The sequence below is a fragment of the Arachis ipaensis genome, chromosome B2, assembly GCF_059453495.1.
Source record: "Arachis ipaensis isolate K30076 ecotype BB chromosome B2, ASM5945349v1, whole genome shotgun sequence".
Taxonomy (NCBI): Eukaryota; Viridiplantae; Streptophyta; class Magnoliopsida; order Fabales; family Fabaceae; genus Arachis; species Arachis ipaensis.
In genome coordinates this window covers 2,123,246-2,144,919 of record NC_142437.1, presented here as the reverse complement: position 1 = coordinate 2,144,919, position 21,674 = coordinate 2,123,246, and the positions used below count along the sequence as shown (strand labels likewise).

General features: G+C 27.3%; 1 protein-coding gene across 6 annotated transcripts; it reads right to left on the bottom strand.

Moving 5' to 3' along the window:
- Nucleotides 1-1,412: 1,412 nt before the first annotated feature.
- Nucleotides 1,413-20,770, bottom strand: LOC107628106 (pleiotropic drug resistance protein 1-like). 6 transcript variants are annotated; one of them, XM_088504465.1, is made up of 22 exons: nt 20,445-20,770; nt 19,618-19,738; nt 19,314-19,487; nt 18,429-18,588; nt 17,773-17,849; nt 17,628-17,681; nt 15,584-15,976; nt 14,407-14,688; nt 10,740-11,056; nt 9,800-9,960; nt 8,665-8,774; nt 8,076-8,232; nt 7,690-7,779; nt 6,948-7,075; nt 6,329-6,661; nt 5,351-5,641; nt 4,744-4,827; nt 4,507-4,640; nt 4,185-4,412; nt 3,786-3,957; nt 2,337-2,591; nt 1,413-1,673 (listed from the first exon to the last, which is right to left on the bottom strand). In XM_088504465.1, the coding sequence occupies exons 1-22, from the start codon at nt 20,768-20,770 to the stop codon at nt 1,413-1,415; spliced, it is 4,308 nt and encodes a 1,435-aa protein (XP_088360591.1). The 6 variants fall into 6 exon arrangements, with proteins under 6 accessions (XP_088360591.1, XP_088360594.1, XP_088360592.1 ...); XM_088504468.1 differs by having other exon boundaries at nt 8,076-8,211; XM_088504466.1 differs by having other exon boundaries at nt 8,671-8,774.
- Between the last annotated feature and the right edge of the window lie 904 nt (nt 20,771-21,674).

Here is a 21,674-nt window from a genome sequence, read left to right as displayed (position 1 = left end):
AGAGGGAGTGAGAGAGAGAGTACTGACGGATGATGGTGTTAAGTATAAGAGTTGGAATCTCAATTTAACTTTTAAAATCTTTTGATATTACGATTTTAAATAAGTAAATTGACTTTACGAAATTTATATTAGATCTGACGATTTTATGATTTAAATTTTATTAAAATTTTATATTTTACATACTTAATACTTTTTTAATTTCACGTAAAATCTCAATTTTTTCTATCATATTAAGTGAATAAAAACTTATCATATTAAAATTTCTAATTTTGTTTTGAAACTAAATCCTGTAATTTAAGATTTTTGTTTTTAATTTTTGTCTTTGTCAATTAAGGCCCACACAAAAAAATGGATCTTTGGCCTTACAATTACTCATTTGCCATTGCACCTACATTCTAGAAGTTACTATTCATTACGGTTATGTTTGGTTGATGTATAGAATGAGACATAAATACAAAAATATAGACATTAAAAATATAGATATAAAATATTTATGTTTATGTATTGTATTTGGTAAAAATAATGAATAAGACATACAAATATTTAGAAAAGACTAAACTACTTTTCTTTCAAAAAAAATTTGAAAAGATAGGAGGACAAATTTTAAAAATTTAAAAATTAAATAAGAATAAAAGAATAAAAAATTAGTATCTTACAAATTATGTCTTAGTTATCACTAAATTAAAAGTACACAAATTTAGTATCGCTGTGTCTATTCATATCCTCTCGTCTTCTTAAAAAATTTGTGTCTCACCAAACCAAATAACGAACATATATCACCATATTCATATCTCATCATCAACTAAACACTGCCTACCTTAACACACACAATCCAGTGAGACAGGTCATCAATTTTCTTTCAAGAATAATTAAAAGGACCATTATATGGTGGCTCCTATATTAGCATGGCTATAAGTTGATCATAAAACACAGTTACAAACACGTGGTACATATGTCAACAATTAAAAGCTAAATAGAATACAGAGTGAAGTCAACAAATAAAAAAAAAAAGATGCACTATGATGTTTTATACTCTTTTAGTATGTCTGTATTTTTTCTCTCTGAAAGTGAGTAAGGACCTAGTAAAAAATGTAAAAGGCTAAATTTCAGATTTTATTTATCAAATTAACAATAGAAAAAGTGTTACGAATATCTGTGACTTATTGCCTTCAATTCTTTATTTTTTTTTTAATTATTAATAGATGTACAATAATAGGTATTACATTCATTGATATATTAACGGTACAAAAAAAAACACTTAATTCATGAATGAAACTTTAAATTTTAATAAGAGGAGCTAAGTCTAGTAGTACATGAACATAACAAATACAAATATACCTTTTAAAAAAAATAAAAAATACAAGCATGAAAACATGTGCTTCAAGATCTATTGAAATGGCCCATGTATCTATCTATCGTTTTTGAAAGTTAAAGAGCTTGATTGCAACAGCAAAAATGAGCGCAAATAACACCGCAAATCCAGAAACCATAATTGCACAAACTCCTATGAAATCATGCTTGAAACCATAATAAAGTCTTATGAAGTCTTGCACTGAAATTGGTTCTGATTCCATTACATGAGTTATGTCTCCAAATTGTGATGCAACCAATCCATATAAGGTCCATGACACAGGACATACCCAACAATACCACTTCCACCACACTGGCATCCTCTGAAATAAAAATAATAATAAAAACAAAAACAAGTATCATTATACACATGAATACATGATTGAATTCATTTATATATAGATAGATAAGATACTCTGTTTTAGGAGTTATTTGTCATGGTACAAACATTTTAGAGTTTGTGATATCTGTTTGCTTTTAATATTAAGTTAGTAGTGATAAAATAAGACTTGTAACTCGATTATGATAACAAAAATAACCATTAATTATCATAGACTTAGGATTCAGAGTTTAGATTTTTTTTTATTAATTTTTTTATTTTGTCTTAAATCTTAGACAATACGTTAAATATTCTATAAAATTAGATTTTTAATTCTTTATTTCTATTTTTTTTAGTATGAAGAATAGATTCTATTTTCTTTTTAATTTTTTTTTTTCATTTTAGAAGAATTAAAGTAACAAGAGTGGAATTCAAAACTTTTTTAGTGATATAAGTTTTGATATTATATTATAAAATTATTTATTTCAAAAGTTTAAGTAAATAAATAGAAGTTACAATAATGATTATATATCTAATGAATAGAAACAATTTAGTATATTACCAATATTACTTTCACATTTTTTCTTAAAAAGATATTTAATAATTTTATAAAGATTTAAAAAAAGGAATTAATTAATTAATCCATTGGGATATTAGAAATACTTACTGTACGAGGAATGACAAATCCTGAAAAGACGTTCCATATTCCATAAAAAGCAGCAGCCAGAATGGAAGCAATATGGTGGTTTGGTGTTGCTGCCACAGCCATCATTCCATAGAAGGTGAAGTAGCAAAATGTGAAATACATAAAAAATATATACCAAAAGAGTTTCTTCACATTCCACTCGAATCCAATCATGGCATATACTATCACACCGTATGTTACAGCTTGGGCAAAAATATAAGGTAGTTCTATCATCACCTGTGACAAAATTGAATATAATCACATACACATTATTATTATTATTATTATTATTATTATTAGATAAATGTTAACAGAGACGCACAATAATTCATTTAAAGTTTTGGTACATACTAGTTCACTCTTCATTTTAAAGTTGTAGATAAAAAATAAGTGTCTTTTCTTGGTATTTTTATAAAATTTTAGGATATGAGTAAGGTTGGTAATGGATAGAGTAAGATAGGGTTTGGACTTTATCTTAATTCTGCAGATTGAAAATTTTTTAAATTCAATCCTACTCTACTTGTAGATTGAGAATCTCTCAATCCTAACTTATCTACAGGGATGGAACTAGATGAAATATTAGAGAAGGAGTAAAAAATATGTACTCAATAAGATAAGACTAAAATAAAATTTTAAAGAGGACTAAACTAAAATTTATATATAATTTATATGTAAACAAATTAAAATAAAATTCTCAATTCTACCCATATTCCATCCTATCCGATCGGATTGAGTAGAGTTAGGTATCCATAGGTAGAATACATATTACCAATCCTTGGTATGAGTGTCCATTAGTTATTTCTAACTAAAAGTCAATCACGTCTCACTAATTTTAAATTATTCTTAAAATACATAATATTAAAAGATAATTATTGATATGAAGTTATTTTTCACGTAAAAATAATAATTAAAAATTATTAAATTATTAGATTGTAATTCAGTTAAATTTATCAAGTTAATTAACAATTTTTATTTATCATATTTAGATAAAAATAATATTATATAAATAATCACCTTATCACATTATAACAATTAAATACACAAAATATATCATTAACTAAATAAAAATCAGTCATATTAAATGTATATAAAATAAAAAAATTACAAAAAAATCGTTAAAATTAAGAGTTTTTTACAAATTTAATATTAATGTACTAATCATATAAAAAAATATATATTATCATCTAATTAAATTTATATGTTTAAATAATTTTTTAAATTACAAATTTAAAAACTAATTATTTTTGTTAATACGACAATACAACATTAAATCTTCATGTAAATCTTTTACGTTATGTATGAAAATTAAGTTATATATATATATATACATAGGGTAATGCTAGGGAGACAAAAAAACAGCCAAAACTTATTTTATTTAGCATTTGTTAATTATCGCAATAATATTCTTTTAAAAAATGTGGATAACATTACCTGTGCAATTGCATAAGGTAAAGCAGAATACATTCCGGCAGCTCTTTCTCTATAAAAGACAACTCTTTCAATTGCTACCACTGGTTGTACAGAGGCTGAATTCTGAATTCCTATGAACAAAACAGCAACATACATTGAACCCATGGCATTGAAAATATCTTGGCTGCTTGAACTACAAGTCACCAAATAAATGAAATTAGTGTCTAATCAATAATATTTTCTTTAGAAAAAAGTAATAATAAGATTAACAAAAATACTATTTTAAATCAAAATCAGTCTAATATATATTTTATATTTCAATATAAATTCTACATTAGTAACTAATTTTAGTATACATTTAATATAGTTATAAAATTAAAGTACTAAGTAAGGTTTAATATTTCTTTGCATTTGACTTACTATTTGTCTCCAAGTTTCCAAAATATTGTCCCAAAGATGAAGGATATGAGCACGGTGGCAAAAAATCGAACCGCCGTATACGGTGGATTGCGCCAATATGACCAATGTTGTTTCCATAAGCAAGCTAGGCATTGAACCAGAAACGGTTGCGAATATTGAGTTTGAAAATATAGATCCTTTGAAGCAGGGGCAGGGTTTCCCAATTCTGCTATGAGGTTCTTATTCCTCCTGAATCATCAACAATGTATAATAATAATGCTAAGCATTTTTCATAATCTTGATTCCCCTTTATTTATTATGAAAAAAAAAAGCTCATGCTTACCTGTACAAATCAGAATTTTTGTACATCTCATGAAAACCAACACCTAGATTTAGTTCTTGTGCTGGAGTTGTAACTTCTAACATCCAAGTTGCTGGGTTATAACCATCTTTGATTTTACTAACACCATCAATGCTCTAGACAATAGAAATATATTAGAAAAAGAGATGTTTTTAGAATCAAGAATTGTGCACATAATTAATTCTAAAATATTAGTGAATTTAAGTTTCATCATCACACCTCAAAATAATTGATCAATTGGCTCGAACGATGACCCAACGGTCCAACATAGATTTCTTGTCCTCCACGCTTCAATAAGAATAACTAACATGACAGGTAAAATAATTATGAAAAAATATAGGTAACAAAAAAAAATTTTGAACAATGTGTAAACAATGGGAATTAATAAGGTTAAAAGAGTAAATTTAATTAGTAGCATTAAATTAGGGTGTAGTGTATTTTCATTTGATTGGTGGTTGTTCATGTTGTTCAAAATTTTTATTGTTCCCCTAGCACTCTCCAATAATTATATCAAACTTTAAGTACACTTATCAAAGATATTGTCATATAAAAATGGTGAAAACTCAGGTGCAGTCGACTTCACGTGAAGTTGATACTTGAGAGTCGTTAGATAAAAATTTAATCAAATTAGTTAAATCATCTAACAGCTCTCAGATATTAACTTCACGTGAAGTCGATTATACCTCTATGAAAATAATAATGGAGAGTTTAATATAATATATTTAACTAAAATACTTAATATAACATGTATTTGCATCTTATCTATCATTTTTTGCATAAAAATATCTTTATGCGAGCAATCTCTGTATAAATATATTATATACACCTCATCGAAAGCTTCAAATATGTCGATGCTTGGTTGATGGATGGTGCAAACAACTGTTCTTCCGGTGTCAACTGTATTCCTAACCGTCCTCATAACAATGGCGGCGGCTCTAGCATCTAAACCGGAAGTAGGCTCATCCATGAAAATTATGGATGGATTAGCCACTAATTCAACCGCTATAGTTAATCTCTTGCGTTGTTCAGTTGAGAGTCCACTTACACCAGCCAATCCAACTAGCGAGTTCCTCAACAAGTTCAATTCCACAAGCTCCATGACTTCCTCAATAAACATCTAGATAAAAAAGTACAACCCATCAATCTCTAATTTCACAACGTCCATTTATCATAATTTGTAAAGTTACTTAAACTTTGATTTTATTTTTAACAAAAAGATATTAATTAAGTAAAAAAAAAAGATAGCATTAATAGTTAAAATAATTCCTAAAGTATTAAGCATACATCAATTTGGTCATCTAAAGTTCAAATGTCTTAAACTGATTCTTAGAAAATATATCTATGAAATAGATAATGACACATGTCATCATTATTTTGCTACACATTATCTAATGAATTTCGCTAGAGAGTCAATTGAATATTTGTACAATGTGTATAATGGGCTATTTATTTGGCCTAATATGAGTTAAAAAATGAATATCCAAATAAAATACTACTAATTTCTCAAACACAATATACCCATACTATTCAGAATAACCATCCGGTTACCAGGGATAATAAATATCTGATATCCTACTGAATCGAACATCCCTAAACCCATATTATACACATTATACAAATATTCTATTGGCTCCCTATACTTCCTCTTATCTAATTAGTAGAAAAACTAATTTGATTTACTGTTGTACTTTTTAAGAATTAATTTGAAGCATTTGATTTTTTGGAAAATTAAATTGACGAAAAAATATATATATATATATCTTTTAAAGACTATTATTAACTCGAAAATCATATAAGTGCATACCTTTCTTGTATTGGAATCAACTTCAATGGGTAAACGAAGCCATGCTGAATAAAGTAAGGATTCATAGACAGTAACATGAGGAGAATGGATATCAGTTTGCTCACAATAACCTGAAATTCTAGCAAATGTTTCTTGCTTCTTAGGATATCCTGAAATTTTTATGCTTCCGTCGATATATCCACTGGTTTTCCGTCCGGCAAGAACATCCATCAAAGTAGTTTTTCCGGCTCCACTTACACCCATCAAAGCTGTGAGAACACCAGGCCTAAATGCACCACTAACACCTTTTAGAAGCACTAACCTATCTTCTACCACACCTTGATTCTTCATTTCCTGCCAATTAAAATTTGAAGACTTTGGGCTTATTTTTTGAACTAGAGTACTGAAAACAACTTGCAATCAAAAGCTTATTCAAGATTATTGTGATTGAAAAAAAAAAAGGGACATTATATTTTTTTCGGAGCAAATTGTCAACATTGTGATTTTATTTTTAGAGGACTAATTAATTTAATTGGTGGGGTAGTATAAAACAAAACAAAAAAAAAAATTAACCAAACTTGCCTTAACAACATTGTTTAGAATCCAATTTTTAAATACAAATTTGAAAGTCGCTTATTACCTGAGGCATATCAACGGAGTATACAATTTGGTCAAAGGTAATAGAATGTGGCTCAAAAGGAAGAACCATGCCTTTTTTCTTCCCATTATTGCTGCTATTGCTTGAAATACTAACTCTTGTTGAACTTTCTACAAGGCGATTCAAAAGTTTGTCAACATTTAAAGGCTAAAATTTTTACATATGAATAATTTTAATATAAAATACAAAAATATTTAATTATTTTGGTGTTTTATATTATTATGATGGTAGTATAAAATGTCGATAATGTTTTATAACAAAATATTTTTTAATTATCAAAAGATAAAACGTCATTAATGTTTTATAAAAAAAATATTATTTTAATTATAAAAAATAAAATGTCACTGATATTTTATAAAAATAATATTATTTTAATTATAAAAAGATAAAAATGTCATCGATGTTTTGTAAAAGCTAATAATAACAATGTATAGCACATAGTTTAGGTCATCTTTAAAAAATTTATCGCTCGTAATTCAACATATAACTACATCCGTATCATTTCAGAACTTTAATAATAATGTAGTAATAATAAGTAATTCTTTTCATGATTATCCTAGCTAATTATTTTCAAATCTAAAAAAAGGCCTTCTATCAAGACAATAGAGTTCTTTTAAAATGATATAATTTAATTAATTTCAATTATTTACTAATTAATATGCATGTTAAACCATAAAAAATACCTTTTTCTTGACAAAGGGATTAATTTAAATAATGTAGATACCTATGCGTGGTAATTGAACTTCTTGAGCTATGCCATTACTTGTTTTGCCCTCAGACTCATCAATTATTGTTGCTTGTTGCTTCTCAAATGCTGCTCCAAAAAAAAAAAAAAAAAACATATACATGACTACATGTTAATAAAAGTATCACTCTAATTAAGAATCTTAAATAAAAAAACGATAATATTAGAGAAATAATAATATAATGTTATTTATAATTTTATATATGTATAATATTTATAATTATATATTTATTATATATAATATTATATAATTTTTTTAGTATTAATTAAAAAATATAAAATAAAATAAATTTATTTTATTTTAAACTAATTTTCTATTATCTCTCAAAATTTTTTAAAAAGAAATTAAGGATTTAGATACTCACAATTGAGGTACGTAAGAGCCAGGATGTATACAATGTTAAAAATGAATGTAAATCCAATTAATGCTCCAACTCCAATCCAATACCAATAAGCTTTTGTGAAGAATCCACGAGCCTCTAGTGATCGAACTCCAAGTGTCTTGTTTGAGTTTGGGATGAACTATATATAATTGAAGAGCAAATGATGATGAATTAGGCATCAAATTAAATTCATTTCTAAACTAATAGTATTGTTAGTTGATAGTTTACGGTTTAATTATTTTGGTGGTTGTCATCATTTTATTAAATTTTTAATTAGATTTTTATATATATTTTTTAATTAAATTTTCATATAATATCAAAAGTATTGGAATCAGCTGATTACTCAGTTAAATAAAATAAAATTTTTATTTAAGTGATAGATATATTTATTTTATTTAACATAATATTTTATTAATTTTAATATTTTGGTCATAACAGAAATTTAATTATAAAATTTGATATGATATAGAGATTTATTTAAAAATATATATATAAAAACTTAATTAAAAATTTAGTAAAATTATAAAGATTCATAAAATAATTAAACCATAATAGTTCAAGAAGAAATTACCATCACCTTGTTCCAACTATTCCCAAGGAATTCATTAACCATTATAGCATTTTGAGCATACATCATTGGTGAAATCCAAAAACCCCAAATCCACCCGTCATTGATGTCCTCTATTACATTACTCAAACAAATGAAAGAATCATCAGTATCAAATTGAACTTACGATACGATTCAATACAGAATGAATATTGGAACACACTTATTTTAAAATTTTGTTAAAAACGAACTGGTGCATGACATATATTTCGACATGAATATAAGTAGGGGCGAAATTAGATGAAATATTAGAGAAAAATTAAAAATATTTACATAATAAAATAAGACTAAAATAAAATTTAAAAAAAAACTAAATTAAAATTTACATATAATTTATATATAAAAAATTAAAATTAGGGGTCATCGTCCCTTTTGCCACTATATGTGGCTCGCCGGTGAATATAAGCTAAGTAAAATATTATAAATTATAGTGGTTTAAAATAATTATAATAGTACTTATCTTTTTGGTGACTATAATAGTACTTATCTTGATATGTCAAATAATTTCGCATGTTAAAAATAAATATTAATGATAAATATTACTTTTAAGCCTGTTCCAAAAATTATATATAAGTAAAAAGTTTATGCTCAAATGAAATAAATTAGTACAATGTTCTTTTAATTAGGTATATTTAAATATTTTACTCAATTAAGTTATTATGATTTTAAGATTCAATTTTTTATTTATACTTTTACAATATAATAATATCCCCAGCCATACTTGTACCCTACTTTTTTTTCCAAAGGAATTCATGTGCCTAATTAATATAAATAGTATAAGTATATGAAACAAATTTTTAATCCATTAATATTAGTAAGTTGTCTTTTTAATTCTCATTACTGTGGTAATTTAGGGTTTAAAATTTAAGATTTACAATTTAAGGTAAAAATATAAGAATTTAATTTTAATACACTGATACAGTTATCTAATTATATATATATATTTTATAATTATTCAAGTAGTTATTATAAAAAAAAAATTACTAATATAATGTTATGTAATTAAATACACGTGTAAAATTATTTTAGAATAATAATATCAAAATTAAATTCAAAAAATAATGTTAAAATGTTAGTAAATATGTAAAACTAAACTTACTTCTTGAAAGAACAAAGCCTCCCAATACAAAAAAAGCAAGAAGTGCCAATGATCCAAATGTGTTTGCGACGATCAGATTCCTGCCTATTGCGGCGATTGCTCGGAATAAACTAGAAGCCATTTGGCTTGTCAGAAATAGCACCAGGTATTGCTTCAAGAATCTGCATAAACAACATAATGAAGCCTCATCACACCATAAGTTACACTACACTATAGCTACAAAGCAAATAAGAACAAAAAAGAGTGTTTGTTACCAGAGACAAAAAAAGAGAGAAAAAAGTAGATAAAATATGTGCAAATAAAAAAATATTTATCTTTTTGTTTCGCTAAATTACTATCAGACTACTATTTTATCCAATATTGATCCACACGTGACAGAGTTAGGTTAAATTTCAGAAAGAATAAAAAATAATGTCATAATAAAACAAATTAAAATTAAAATTCTAAAAAGATTATACTAAAATTTATATATAATTATATATATATAAAAAAGAAGTTTGGGAGGTCATTGCCTCCTTCTTCTCTATGAGCCGGATCTTTCCTAGAAAGCTCCACTTTTGGATTCACAATGTTCCAATAAAAATAGGGTAATGCTAGACAGACAAAAAAAACAGCCAGAACTTATCTTATTTAGTATTCACTAATTGTTGCAACAATTAATAAATGCTAAATAAGACAATTTATGACTGTTTTTGGCTAATTTTTTTTTTATTAAATATTTTTGAAAAAATAATAGGAGAATTTTTTTATGAAGAGTAAAATTGAGTGAAGAATGAATAATTTTTTTAAATTTAAAAAAAAATGTTATTATATATGATAAATATTTTTTGGTAAATTTTTTTATTAAAAAATATCATTTTTATTTTTTATTAAAATTTTATTTTTTACCATAGTATTATCTAAGTAATTAATAATGCCTACTTTGTTGATAGCTTTTTACCTACAAACATTTGGATCATATCCAATGACATAATATGTGAGAATTATCCAATCAGCAACTTCCAAAAGTGAAAGTGGGATCCTAAGGATCCAATTAGGTATAGCACATGCCCATGGAGGGTAGAATAGATTATCCCGTTGCTTGTAGTACACAGGAAGCTTTGCAATGGTCATTGAAATCTCAGCCATTCCATTGAACATAATCATTACTACTGAGAAAAATAGAGCACCGGAATAAACAATTCCATCATAAACTGATTCTCGATGCATCTTAGTTCGTAGGAACAGTGTCATTTCAATTATGGCAATGAGAGTAAGCTGCCCAAAAAAAAAAAAAAAAAAAAAGAAGAAGAAGGAGAAAGAGTTAACATGAATGCCAAATAATCATATATACAATCAAAACTTAAATAAGTTTTAGTTATATAAAATTAGTGAATTTTATTTTGGTCCTAATAAAATTTTTATTATTTTAATCCTTGTAATAAGTTAAAATACTTATACGATAGATCAAATGCTAGTGTGCAACATATTCATTGCTATTATAAGATGAGACATATTACAATCTTTTGTTAAATTATATTTATCGTAACAAATTTATATAATGTTATCAAAAGAATTTTTTATTTTTTATTTTTTATTTTTTTTTTCTAAAAGACAAATTTTATTGGTGTAATAAAATAAAAGGTCTATTTTGGGCTTACAGCAACAGAGAAATGGGAATTCCCCAACTAAGTAAAAGTATTAGATGTTATCTCCTCATTAAGACATAGAACTTGAAAAGGGTAAAGTGAAAAAGGAAGAGTTTTTGGAGAAGGAGTGTCGTTCTTGGAGCTTCATCAATGGAGGTGAGTCACTGCTTCCAAAGTTTCGGATCTTGCAATAGCTACTACTTCTTGAGGAGAAATGACTTTGGCTTCAAAAATTCTCAAGTTCCTCATCTTCCAAATCTGCCAGGTTAGTATTGCTGCCAAATGAGTTTCTTTTTGCATCTGCCTACACTCTTTGAGTTGTTCTTGGAGCCATAACCACCATCTCCATGTTTCTGTTTCTTGGTTTGTCCAGGGAAGGTTTGCTATTTTCCAAGCATTCTCTGATTCCGGACACTGGGTGAGACAATGGAGAATTGATTCTACTGTAGCATCACAACGATTACAGATTGGGTTCACCATTTGGATTCTAGAGTGCAATCTTTCTTTAACTGGTAAGCCTTCATGCATTACTTTCCATAGAAACATTTTAATTTTGGGCTGGCATTTTAACTTCCAAATTGAACTCCAGACTTCTCTTCTTCTACGTTGTTCTGGCAAAAATTCAACTGGTGCATGGTAGAACTGAAAGGCCAACGTATATCCAGAGGCAACCGAGTAGCATTCATTCTTCTCTTTACTCCAGGTAACGATATCTTCTGTTGTTCTGATGCCTGTGTTCATGATTGCCTGCGCTACTTTTTGTGTGAATGTTGAGGTGATTAGCTCTTGATTCCAATTTTGATCTGGTAGGAGTAGTTCAGAAACCCAAATCGGGTGATTGTGTGAATGGTTGATAATTTGAATTTCATTTGGTTGAATTTGCTTTATCCAGTTGTCCTCTAAGATTTTAACTGAATGTCCCCGTCCAATCTTCCAAAAAATGCCTTTCTCCAAAACTTTTCTACCTTCCAGAACACTTTTCCAGCCCCAAGATGGATTATTACCTGTTTCTGCGCGTAGAAAGGTTGAAAATTTAAAATATCTGCTTTGATAGACCTTGTAAATTAGAGAGTGAGGTCGAGAGATCAGCCTCCATCCCTGTTTTCCTAACATTGCCAAGTTAAAAGCCCTGAGATCCTTAAAATTCAGACCACCTTGGTTCTTTGGTCTACAAGCAATCCGCCAATTAATCCACTGCATCTTCCTCTCTGCGTTCTTTTGGCCCCAGAAAAATTGCATTATTGACTTTTGGATGTCCTCTAATAGTGTCTCGGGGAGTTTAAAGCAGCTCAGTGTGTATAGAGGCACTGCAGTTGCCACTGCTTTTATTAAAACCTCTCTGCCACTAGCTGACAGCAAAGCTCGCTTCCAATGCTGTAGTTTTTGCAAAACCTTGTCTTTGACGAAGTTAAATGTCTCTTTTTTTGATCTATTGACCACTGCTGGAAGGCCTAAATACTTGTTCTGGCAGCCAACATGTGGTATAGACAACAGGACAGCTAGCTGATCACGGACTGATAGGGGAGTGTTCTTGCTAAAAAAAACAGAAGACTTATCTAAATTTATCACCTGACCACTCACTTCTTCATAGTCTCTAAACAACTTTAGTAAACTTTCGCAATCTTTCATTGTCGCCTTACTGAACAAAATAGAATCATCTGCAAAGAATAAATGACTGACCTTAGGGCATCTGGGGTTCAGTCTCAAACCAGAAAATTCTAGCCTCCGTTCTCCTCTGTGGAGTAGACGGGAAAAACCCTCTGCACAGAACAAAAATAGATAGGGGGAGAGAGGATCACCCTGACGTAATCCTCTACATGGTTTAAAAAAACCATGAGGTTGACCTTCCACAGTAACAGAGTAAGAAACCGTTGTCACACACTCTTTGATCCAATCCATCCACTTTTTGCAAAATCCCATCTTGCTCATAATCTCCCACACAAAAGTCCACTCAACCCTGTCATAAGCCTTGCTCATATCAAGTTTTAGAGCCAATTCATAGTCTCCATAACTCTTATTCTTCAGAAAATGCATAAACTCATGCGCAATTAAAATATTATCGCTAATCAATCTTCCTCTAATAAAAGCGCTCTGAGTATCACTTATCACCTGATTCATTACATGTTGTAGATGACAGTGGTAATGTGGCCTCTGATCAACAAGGTATTGCGGCTGTAGCTCAGGAATATTTTGTTAATCTATTTACTTCTGACAACCCAAGGGAACCTACGGAAATTTTAGAAGAAATTCCTACGAAGGTAGATGCTCGCACAAACCGAATGCTCACTAGAACAGTAACAGATAGTGAAATTAAAGCAGCAGTGTTTTCTATTAATCCATTTTCAGCTCCGGGAGATGATGGGTTTACAGGAAAGTTTTTTCAATTTTATTGGGAGCTAATTCAGAAGGATGTAATTAGTGCAGTCAAGAGTTTCTTTTCAGGAGGTAAATTGTTGAAAGCTTTCAATCATACAAATATCTGCCTTATTCCGAAAATTAGAAATGCTAACACTATGAAGCACATTAGACCAATCAGCCTTAGTAGTATTTTCTATAAAATCATTTCTAAGATTTTGGTACACAGACTACAACATGTAATGAAAAGAATTTTTTATTAGATGCACTGTTAGTAAAAAATAAAATTGCACATGCATTTAATTACGTAATGTTATATCGGTAAAAATAATTTTTTTATTAATCATGTGAATGATTATTTAAAAAACGAATAATTGCACAACTATATAAAATATTTTATAAACCGCTAAAACAGCCATAAAACTAACACTACACTAGATTAGCCGCTAAAACAGCCACAAAACTAACATACTAACATAGTGCAGCGATTTCACAAACCGCTGCTAAGCTATTTGCCACCTCTCTCATAGCGTATAGTAAAACCAAACATTTTAACATTTAAAAAAAATAAAAGTGAAATCCAAACTATTGATTCATTCATATAAAGTAAATTGAAGTGATCACCTGGAATAACTTGAAGATGTAAACAAAAGAGTTCCTTTTCATAAGCAAATACTCTCTTGAAAAATTAGCCTTTAACAACTCCTTCTTGCTGATGCCATACTTGTTAGTTGTCAATGCAGCTGGGTGATTCAAAGACTTGTCAAATGGAGTTGCAAGCTCATCCCCCATTCTTCTGCCGACGTGGAACGACTGAAACGCTTCCACGAATTCAGTAATGGTTATGAATCTGTAAGGTTGATCTTTGCGTGCCCAATATTGTTCTTGATCTTTTTTAGAAGTTACCTATAACAAATGATATATAACTTAGATATATAAAGACTTTTTGGTAATTATTTCATAATTTAGAAATAATAGATAAGATTTCAAGACCTAATTTACTTAAAATAGACTAAATCTCTAGAATAGTTATTGAGATTCACGCCATATACTGATTTATTAGTCTTTGAGATACCAATTGTATTATTAATATTGTCTCTAAAATTGATTTTCGGTTATTATACGAGTCCTTCGACCCCTTTTCGATAATGACTCAGCAAACTGAGCCACGCTTGAGATACTGGTAAAGCAAGGTAGTTTGCTTTTGGCCTCTAACGAAAGTAAAAGCGACACTATTTTATAAAGGGAACTACTTAAATGAAGATGGCAAAAATATCTTCTCATGAAAATGTTTTGTTTAAAAGTGTGGTTTATTTATTTAGCCATACTTTAAACAAAAACAACACTTTTATAAATATCAAAATCTAACCATACAATCCATCGTTCAAAAGTAAAAAAAAAAATATATTCACACGAAGACAATTATAAAATCTTCATTGTAGTATCACCTTTTATAAATGCAAAAACTGTTCTAAATGCCAACATATATCATTGGACATTGGACGTCAAAAACAAACAAGAAACAACATTATTTCACTAGTGTCCAGCGTAGTATTGGTGTACCAATTTATCACTCGGTTCGTTGAGGAGTTGACGAACCACTATAGTGTCCATAAATCAATCTCAAGGACAATAATAGTACAATGGAAACTTTAGAAATTAAATCGACGCATGACGTAAATTTTAGAGATTTAATCACTTTAAAGAACTAGCATTTTTTTTATTATGAAAGATATGAATGCCAAATATTGGGCTAATTATTAGATAAAAGTAACCAAAATAGATAATTCATTTGACTTACCTCTTGAAGGAAATCAGCAACAGCTTTTCTCTCAGGGCACTTAAACCCCACGTACTCAAAAAAATCAAGAACATGTTCACGGGGTCCTTGGTAGACAATTTCACCATCAGAGATTAAAACAATGTCATCGAAAAGTTCGTAAGTCTCCGGTGCCGGTTGTAGCAAAGAGATCAACGCAGTTCCGTTAAGAATGTGAACATATTGCTTTAAAGAGTTCACAATCTGAAAAGTTGTGGAACTATCCAAACCAGTTGAGATTTCATCCATGAACAGAGCATTTGTTGGTCCAACTAGCATTTCTCCCGTTGTAACTCGTTTTCGTTGTCCTCCCGATATACCGCGCAACATCCCGTTCCCTACAATTGTATCGGCACAGATATCCAAACCCAAAATCTGCATTCATAACCTTGTAGTTTATACTTTATAGTATTGAATCATAAAAAGGAAAAATATAGGTAGACAATGAAAATACTAAACAATGTGAACAATAGATATATCGAATATTCATTTTGCTAGATATACGGATGATTATTTTAATATTAATATTTAGGTGGATAATTTAAAGGTGTAGTATATTTTTATTTGATTGGTGGTTGTTTATGTTGTTCAAAATAGTCATTATTTATCTATCACTTTCCTTATAAAAATGATTGGTAACTAAAAATAACTAGAGTGCGCGATGCGCGGAGAGATTATTAAATTATATTATATAGTGTGTTTTAAAAGTGTTATATTATTTAGAGATTGATTAGATAATATATAAATTAATATTAAATTTAAATTATTTATATTAAAACTATTTTACAGAATATTTTTTTGATAATTTGTATATAATTCTATATAATTATTCAACTAAAAATAATATAAATTAAAATATAGTTTATTAGTTTAAAAAATTGAATTTATTTATTTTTAAAAAAGATACAAACCTTTTATATTAGAGTTGTATAAAATTATATTTTTATTTGTTATTTTTATTTAATATAAATTAAAATATAGTTTATTAGTTTAAAAATTTAAATTTATTTATTTTTAAAAAAGGCACAGGCCTTTTATATTAGAGTTGTATAAAATTATATCTTCATTTGTTACTTCTATTTACTTTAGTTTGTCATCCTTTGTCTTCTTATATATATGGTGTTGTTTGCCTTGCAAATAATTAAAGAAAAAAAAATAAGAATGAAAAATACAAAAAATATAATATATTAATTTTATAAGCATAATATATTTAAATATACATAGTAAAGAGATGTGTCAAATTTGAATATATTTTTGTTTAGAAAAATAAGTGAGAATAAAAAATATCAAAAATATAATATAAAATTTTGAATTAATTTTATAATCATGATATATTCGAAGGTATTTAGTAAGAAAATATGTCAAATTTAAACTTATTTGAAAGAGTAAGATAGATATATTATTAACATGTATAAATTGTAGAATTTCAATATTTGAAACTGAAATTTTTATAATTATTATTATGACATTTTTATTGTATATTTATTGTATTTAATTAGTACCTTATGTTTTAATGAATAATAATAAATAAGAGTTTTTCTTTTAATTTTTTTAAAAATATTTTGCTAAAAGATGATTGGTTGATTTTTAAGTTTTGTCAAATCATCAAAATTGCTGATGTGGCATCATTAGAAGAGAAATATGACTTAAACTTATTCTATAAGAAGCTGATATCAACTTTTATATAATAAAAATAGATAAATTAGCCAAAAATAATCGCATTAATTATTATTATAATTAATAAATACTAAATAAGACCGGTTCTGATTTTTTTTTAAATCTCTAATATTACTAAATTGTTAAAAAACACTAGTGTCAAAAATACATTATTTGTTATACACAACGGGATTGAAAATTTTATTTATATTTTTATTTTCAATTTTTTACATTTTATTAAGATAAAAAAAGGTAAAAAAAAAATATTATTTACCTTTATTTTAGAATAGTAAAACAAAAACAATTTCACAAACAAACCAATCATCAAATTTTTTTAACTTTTCCTATTTCTAGTGTTATTACTTATTACCTTTAGTACATAATCTGTTACTAAGCTTGCCTCGTGTCCTCCGGTTGCAGTTGCCTAGTTTATTAGAAGAACCAAATGCCAAGTATATGTTATATCCATTAATTTCATATAAAAATTTCTTTTTATGTAATAGATTCTTTCTTACCTTCATGTAAACATCAATATCAACATCAGGTTTAATCTTTGCTTCTTTCTCTCTTCTAGACAACTCAGATAGCAAGTCTATCAAATGTGGATCACAAAAAGTTACAACCAGTTATATTATATATATATATATATATATATATATATATATACACTAATTGTCTTGCGACAAATACAAAGATATTGAAAAATAAAAAATATATTTCGAGAATGACATAAAAAAAAGAAAAAAATAAAATGTTTTTATTTTGAAATTAAATTTGTCCTTTTTTTTTACCCTAAAAATTGGAGATAATAAAATAGAAATAAAGACATATTTTTTAATCTTATTTTCGTTTTTATTTCTGTATTTTCTATTATTGCAAAACACTTAGTAAACACAAGTAGTTAAAAAATTGGTAGATACTTCAATGAAGATTTTATAATTATCTTCATGTGAAAATTCTTCTTTTTAATTTTTGGATGATGAATTGTAGGGTTAAATTTTATATATTGTGAAAGTGTTGTTTTTATTTAAAATGTGACTAAATAAATAAATTACACTTTTATATAAAACATCTTTATAAAAAGATATTTTTGGTATTTTTTTTAGTAGCTCCCTACAAAATTAATGTGATGAAGAAACAAACAACGGGTTACAAATTAAAATTAACTAACCATAACGGGATCCAACTCCTTGGCACCTTGCTGAGAAAGTCAACGTTTCTCTAACAGTCATTTCTCCAATATGAACATCATATTGACTAATATATGCAGCAGTTCTTTGAGGTACAAACTCATTCATTTCATGCCCATTATAACTCACTTTTCCAGATACCTTTAGACCAAATTTAATAATAGGCATCCAAAATTAGATGGGAAAAAATTAATCAAAATATTACTTTTCTTATAACATGTTTAACTAAACCCTTTACAAAGGATTTTGGTTTAATTTTGGAGCATTAGTGCTTAATAAAGAACTTAGTCCATACAATTACTAGAAAATTAAACCATAAATTAATTTCGACTATGTTATGTATACATTAAAATTAGTCATTAAAAACATTACTAATATAAAATATATATTAGAATATAAATACACATTAAAGATAAATTAAATCACTTATGTATTTATAAACAAATATATTGATAATTAATTTTAATGACTAATTTTACTACAGTATATAAATAGAATTTTAAATTAATTTAGATAATTCAATTTATTTACTAGAAACAACAACTAGGGCTTGTCCAATTAGTTGGGACTACATGAAACCAACAATATTCATATGAATTTATTAATCTCTTCTAAATAAATTAAATTTCTTAAAACTGAACATATATATATAGTACTTCTCCAACACTTCAATGCATGTATTGAAGAATAAAATGATAAGATACGTCTGGTCCGTATTTTTATGTTTTGTTTTTATTTTAATATTTTCTATTTTTAAAAATTTATAAAAAAAAAGTATAATTTTAATTTTTAAATTTTATTTTTTATAAAATTTTAAATATATATAAAAAATAAAAATACAAACTAAACACAATCTTAATTTTTACCTTGAGACTTGGGTCAAGTTTTCCTGATAAAGCTAGAAGTAGAGTGGTTTTTCCAGAACTTGGAGGACCAAGAAGCAATGTCATCCTACGAGGTTTAATTATTCCACTAACATCTTTGAGGATAGTCACTTGTTTCTTTTTGCTTGGGAGAATGTGGAAAAAAGTCAAAACACTCTACAACACACAAGTGATAATTATTAAAGATTAATGTGTGACTAATTTCTTGACATAAGAAACACTTAAGAAAATAATTAATTAAATAAAAAAAAACACAACATTAATTAATCTTCCTAACAAGTCTTACCTCAACTAGATTAGTAGCAAAGTTTATGAAAGTAGGCATAGCTCTACTCCCCACATAAGCTTCAGCCTCAACATTTAGGTGCTCAAATCGAACTTCAATTGTTGGAATGTCAATTCCAACTCTAAAATAAATAACACATATAACAAGCAAACAAAAAAAATTATGAAAAAAGAAAAGACATGACAAAGGGAGAGAGGAAATAGTCAACCAAAAAAGGGAGAAATAATAAAACATTATGAGATAATTACTTACTACATATGCAAATATCTTTTTATTAATCCATTCCATAATATCTATTCCATGATAATCTATAATTTTTAGCATAAAAATTAGACCATATTCAGTATGAAGGTAAATGATAGAAAAAAACTATAGATAAAGAAATAAAAAAATTAACTAATAATTAAATATTTTTTTATTCTAATTAATATACATCTTTTTTTGTATATTTTTTATTTTTAATAATAAAAATTGTTGATAAAAAGTAAAAGAAGATAATTTTTTAAAATTATAAAAAAAGTATAAAAATATATAAAAAAATTGTGCAAATATTATTTCTAATAAATTTAAGAGTAAAAAATAAGAATCATGATGAAAAAACATGCAAAGAGAAAAAATAAGACTAATTTACACCTCCCATGCAAATTAATTTAGAGGACCAAATTGAATACATACCCAAAAGGAATTTGCACTTAACTCTCTTTAGAATATACCTATTATCCTTTCCAATTAGAGAAAACAGGGGAAATTGGAAAAATTGTATGCAATAGTTTCATGTCCTTAAAAGATTATTAGAACAAAAAAGAGTAGAGATTTTGCAAAATTACCTATCAATTCTTTCTCGGAGCTTCAACAAGAACTTATCATTATCCTCTTCAGTAACCTTGATCAATCTATCTAGAAGCTTCTGCCTATCTTGGAACCCAAGTTCAGTGATGTCAATCTCATTAGCCACACCTCTAGATGTGGTTAATAACCCCTTTCTCAAACGATTATATGTTGGTAACTTCTCAAGTGAGGCCCATTTAAGAGCTTCTTCATCATCTTCTTCTCTTTCATTAGAGAAAACCTCTCTGGCTGTTCTGTTTCTCCAAAGTGTTGAACTTCTTGTTCTTGAAGTATTGCTTGCTCTGTATGTATCACTTCCTTCCATTGATTAATTACTATATTATTCAAAGACAACAAACAATAAAGCTTGAAACTTTAGCTAAAACCTACCAAAACCCAGAAGGCTTTTTTCATTATTCAAGGCCTAAAGGGAATTAAAATCAATTACAAAGTGTGCTTTGCTAAAAGAATGAGAACATTGAATAGGTGTCTAGATTGAAGGTTTGATGAGAAACACTCCAATAATGTTATATTATAAACAAAACTAAAAAAGTGTTAACTAACTGATGATGATCACTCTAACGTGTAATTGCATGGCTTCTTAATTGAATAAATGACCATTTGTACCCATAAAAGATGAAAATACTGATATATGTATCCACACTAAATCGAAGTTAAATTTGTATCCACACAAGATGTCTTCTGTGTGACAAAAGTACACTGTTTTTGGAGGGTTGGAGTGCCACGTAGGGTACCTTTGTCACACAGAGAGCATTTTACATGGGTACAAGTTTAGTTTCGATTTAATGTAGATACATATATCAGTGTTTTTATCTTTTATGGATACAAATGGTCATTTATTCCTTATTAATTTTTATGTTTACATGACGGTTGAGAAGAAAACAATTCAATTGTTGCCTAATTACTGTGTTGTGAGACCAATTTGGGATAATTAGTCGGTAAAAATGAATGTGAGTTAAATAGAAGAATTTATGAAATGGGTCATGTGAATTCTAAAGAATATTAAGAGTGCTTTTTAATTTTGATATTGAGTTATAGTGGTGTTTTTTTTCGGTAATATTAGAGAGACAAAAAAAAAAGTTAAAATTTGTCTTATTTAATATTTATTAATTGTAACAATTAATAAATGTTAAATAAGACAAGTTTTGATTAATTTTGATTAAATTTTTTTTGTTATTAAATATTTTCGATTTTTTTATAAAGAAATC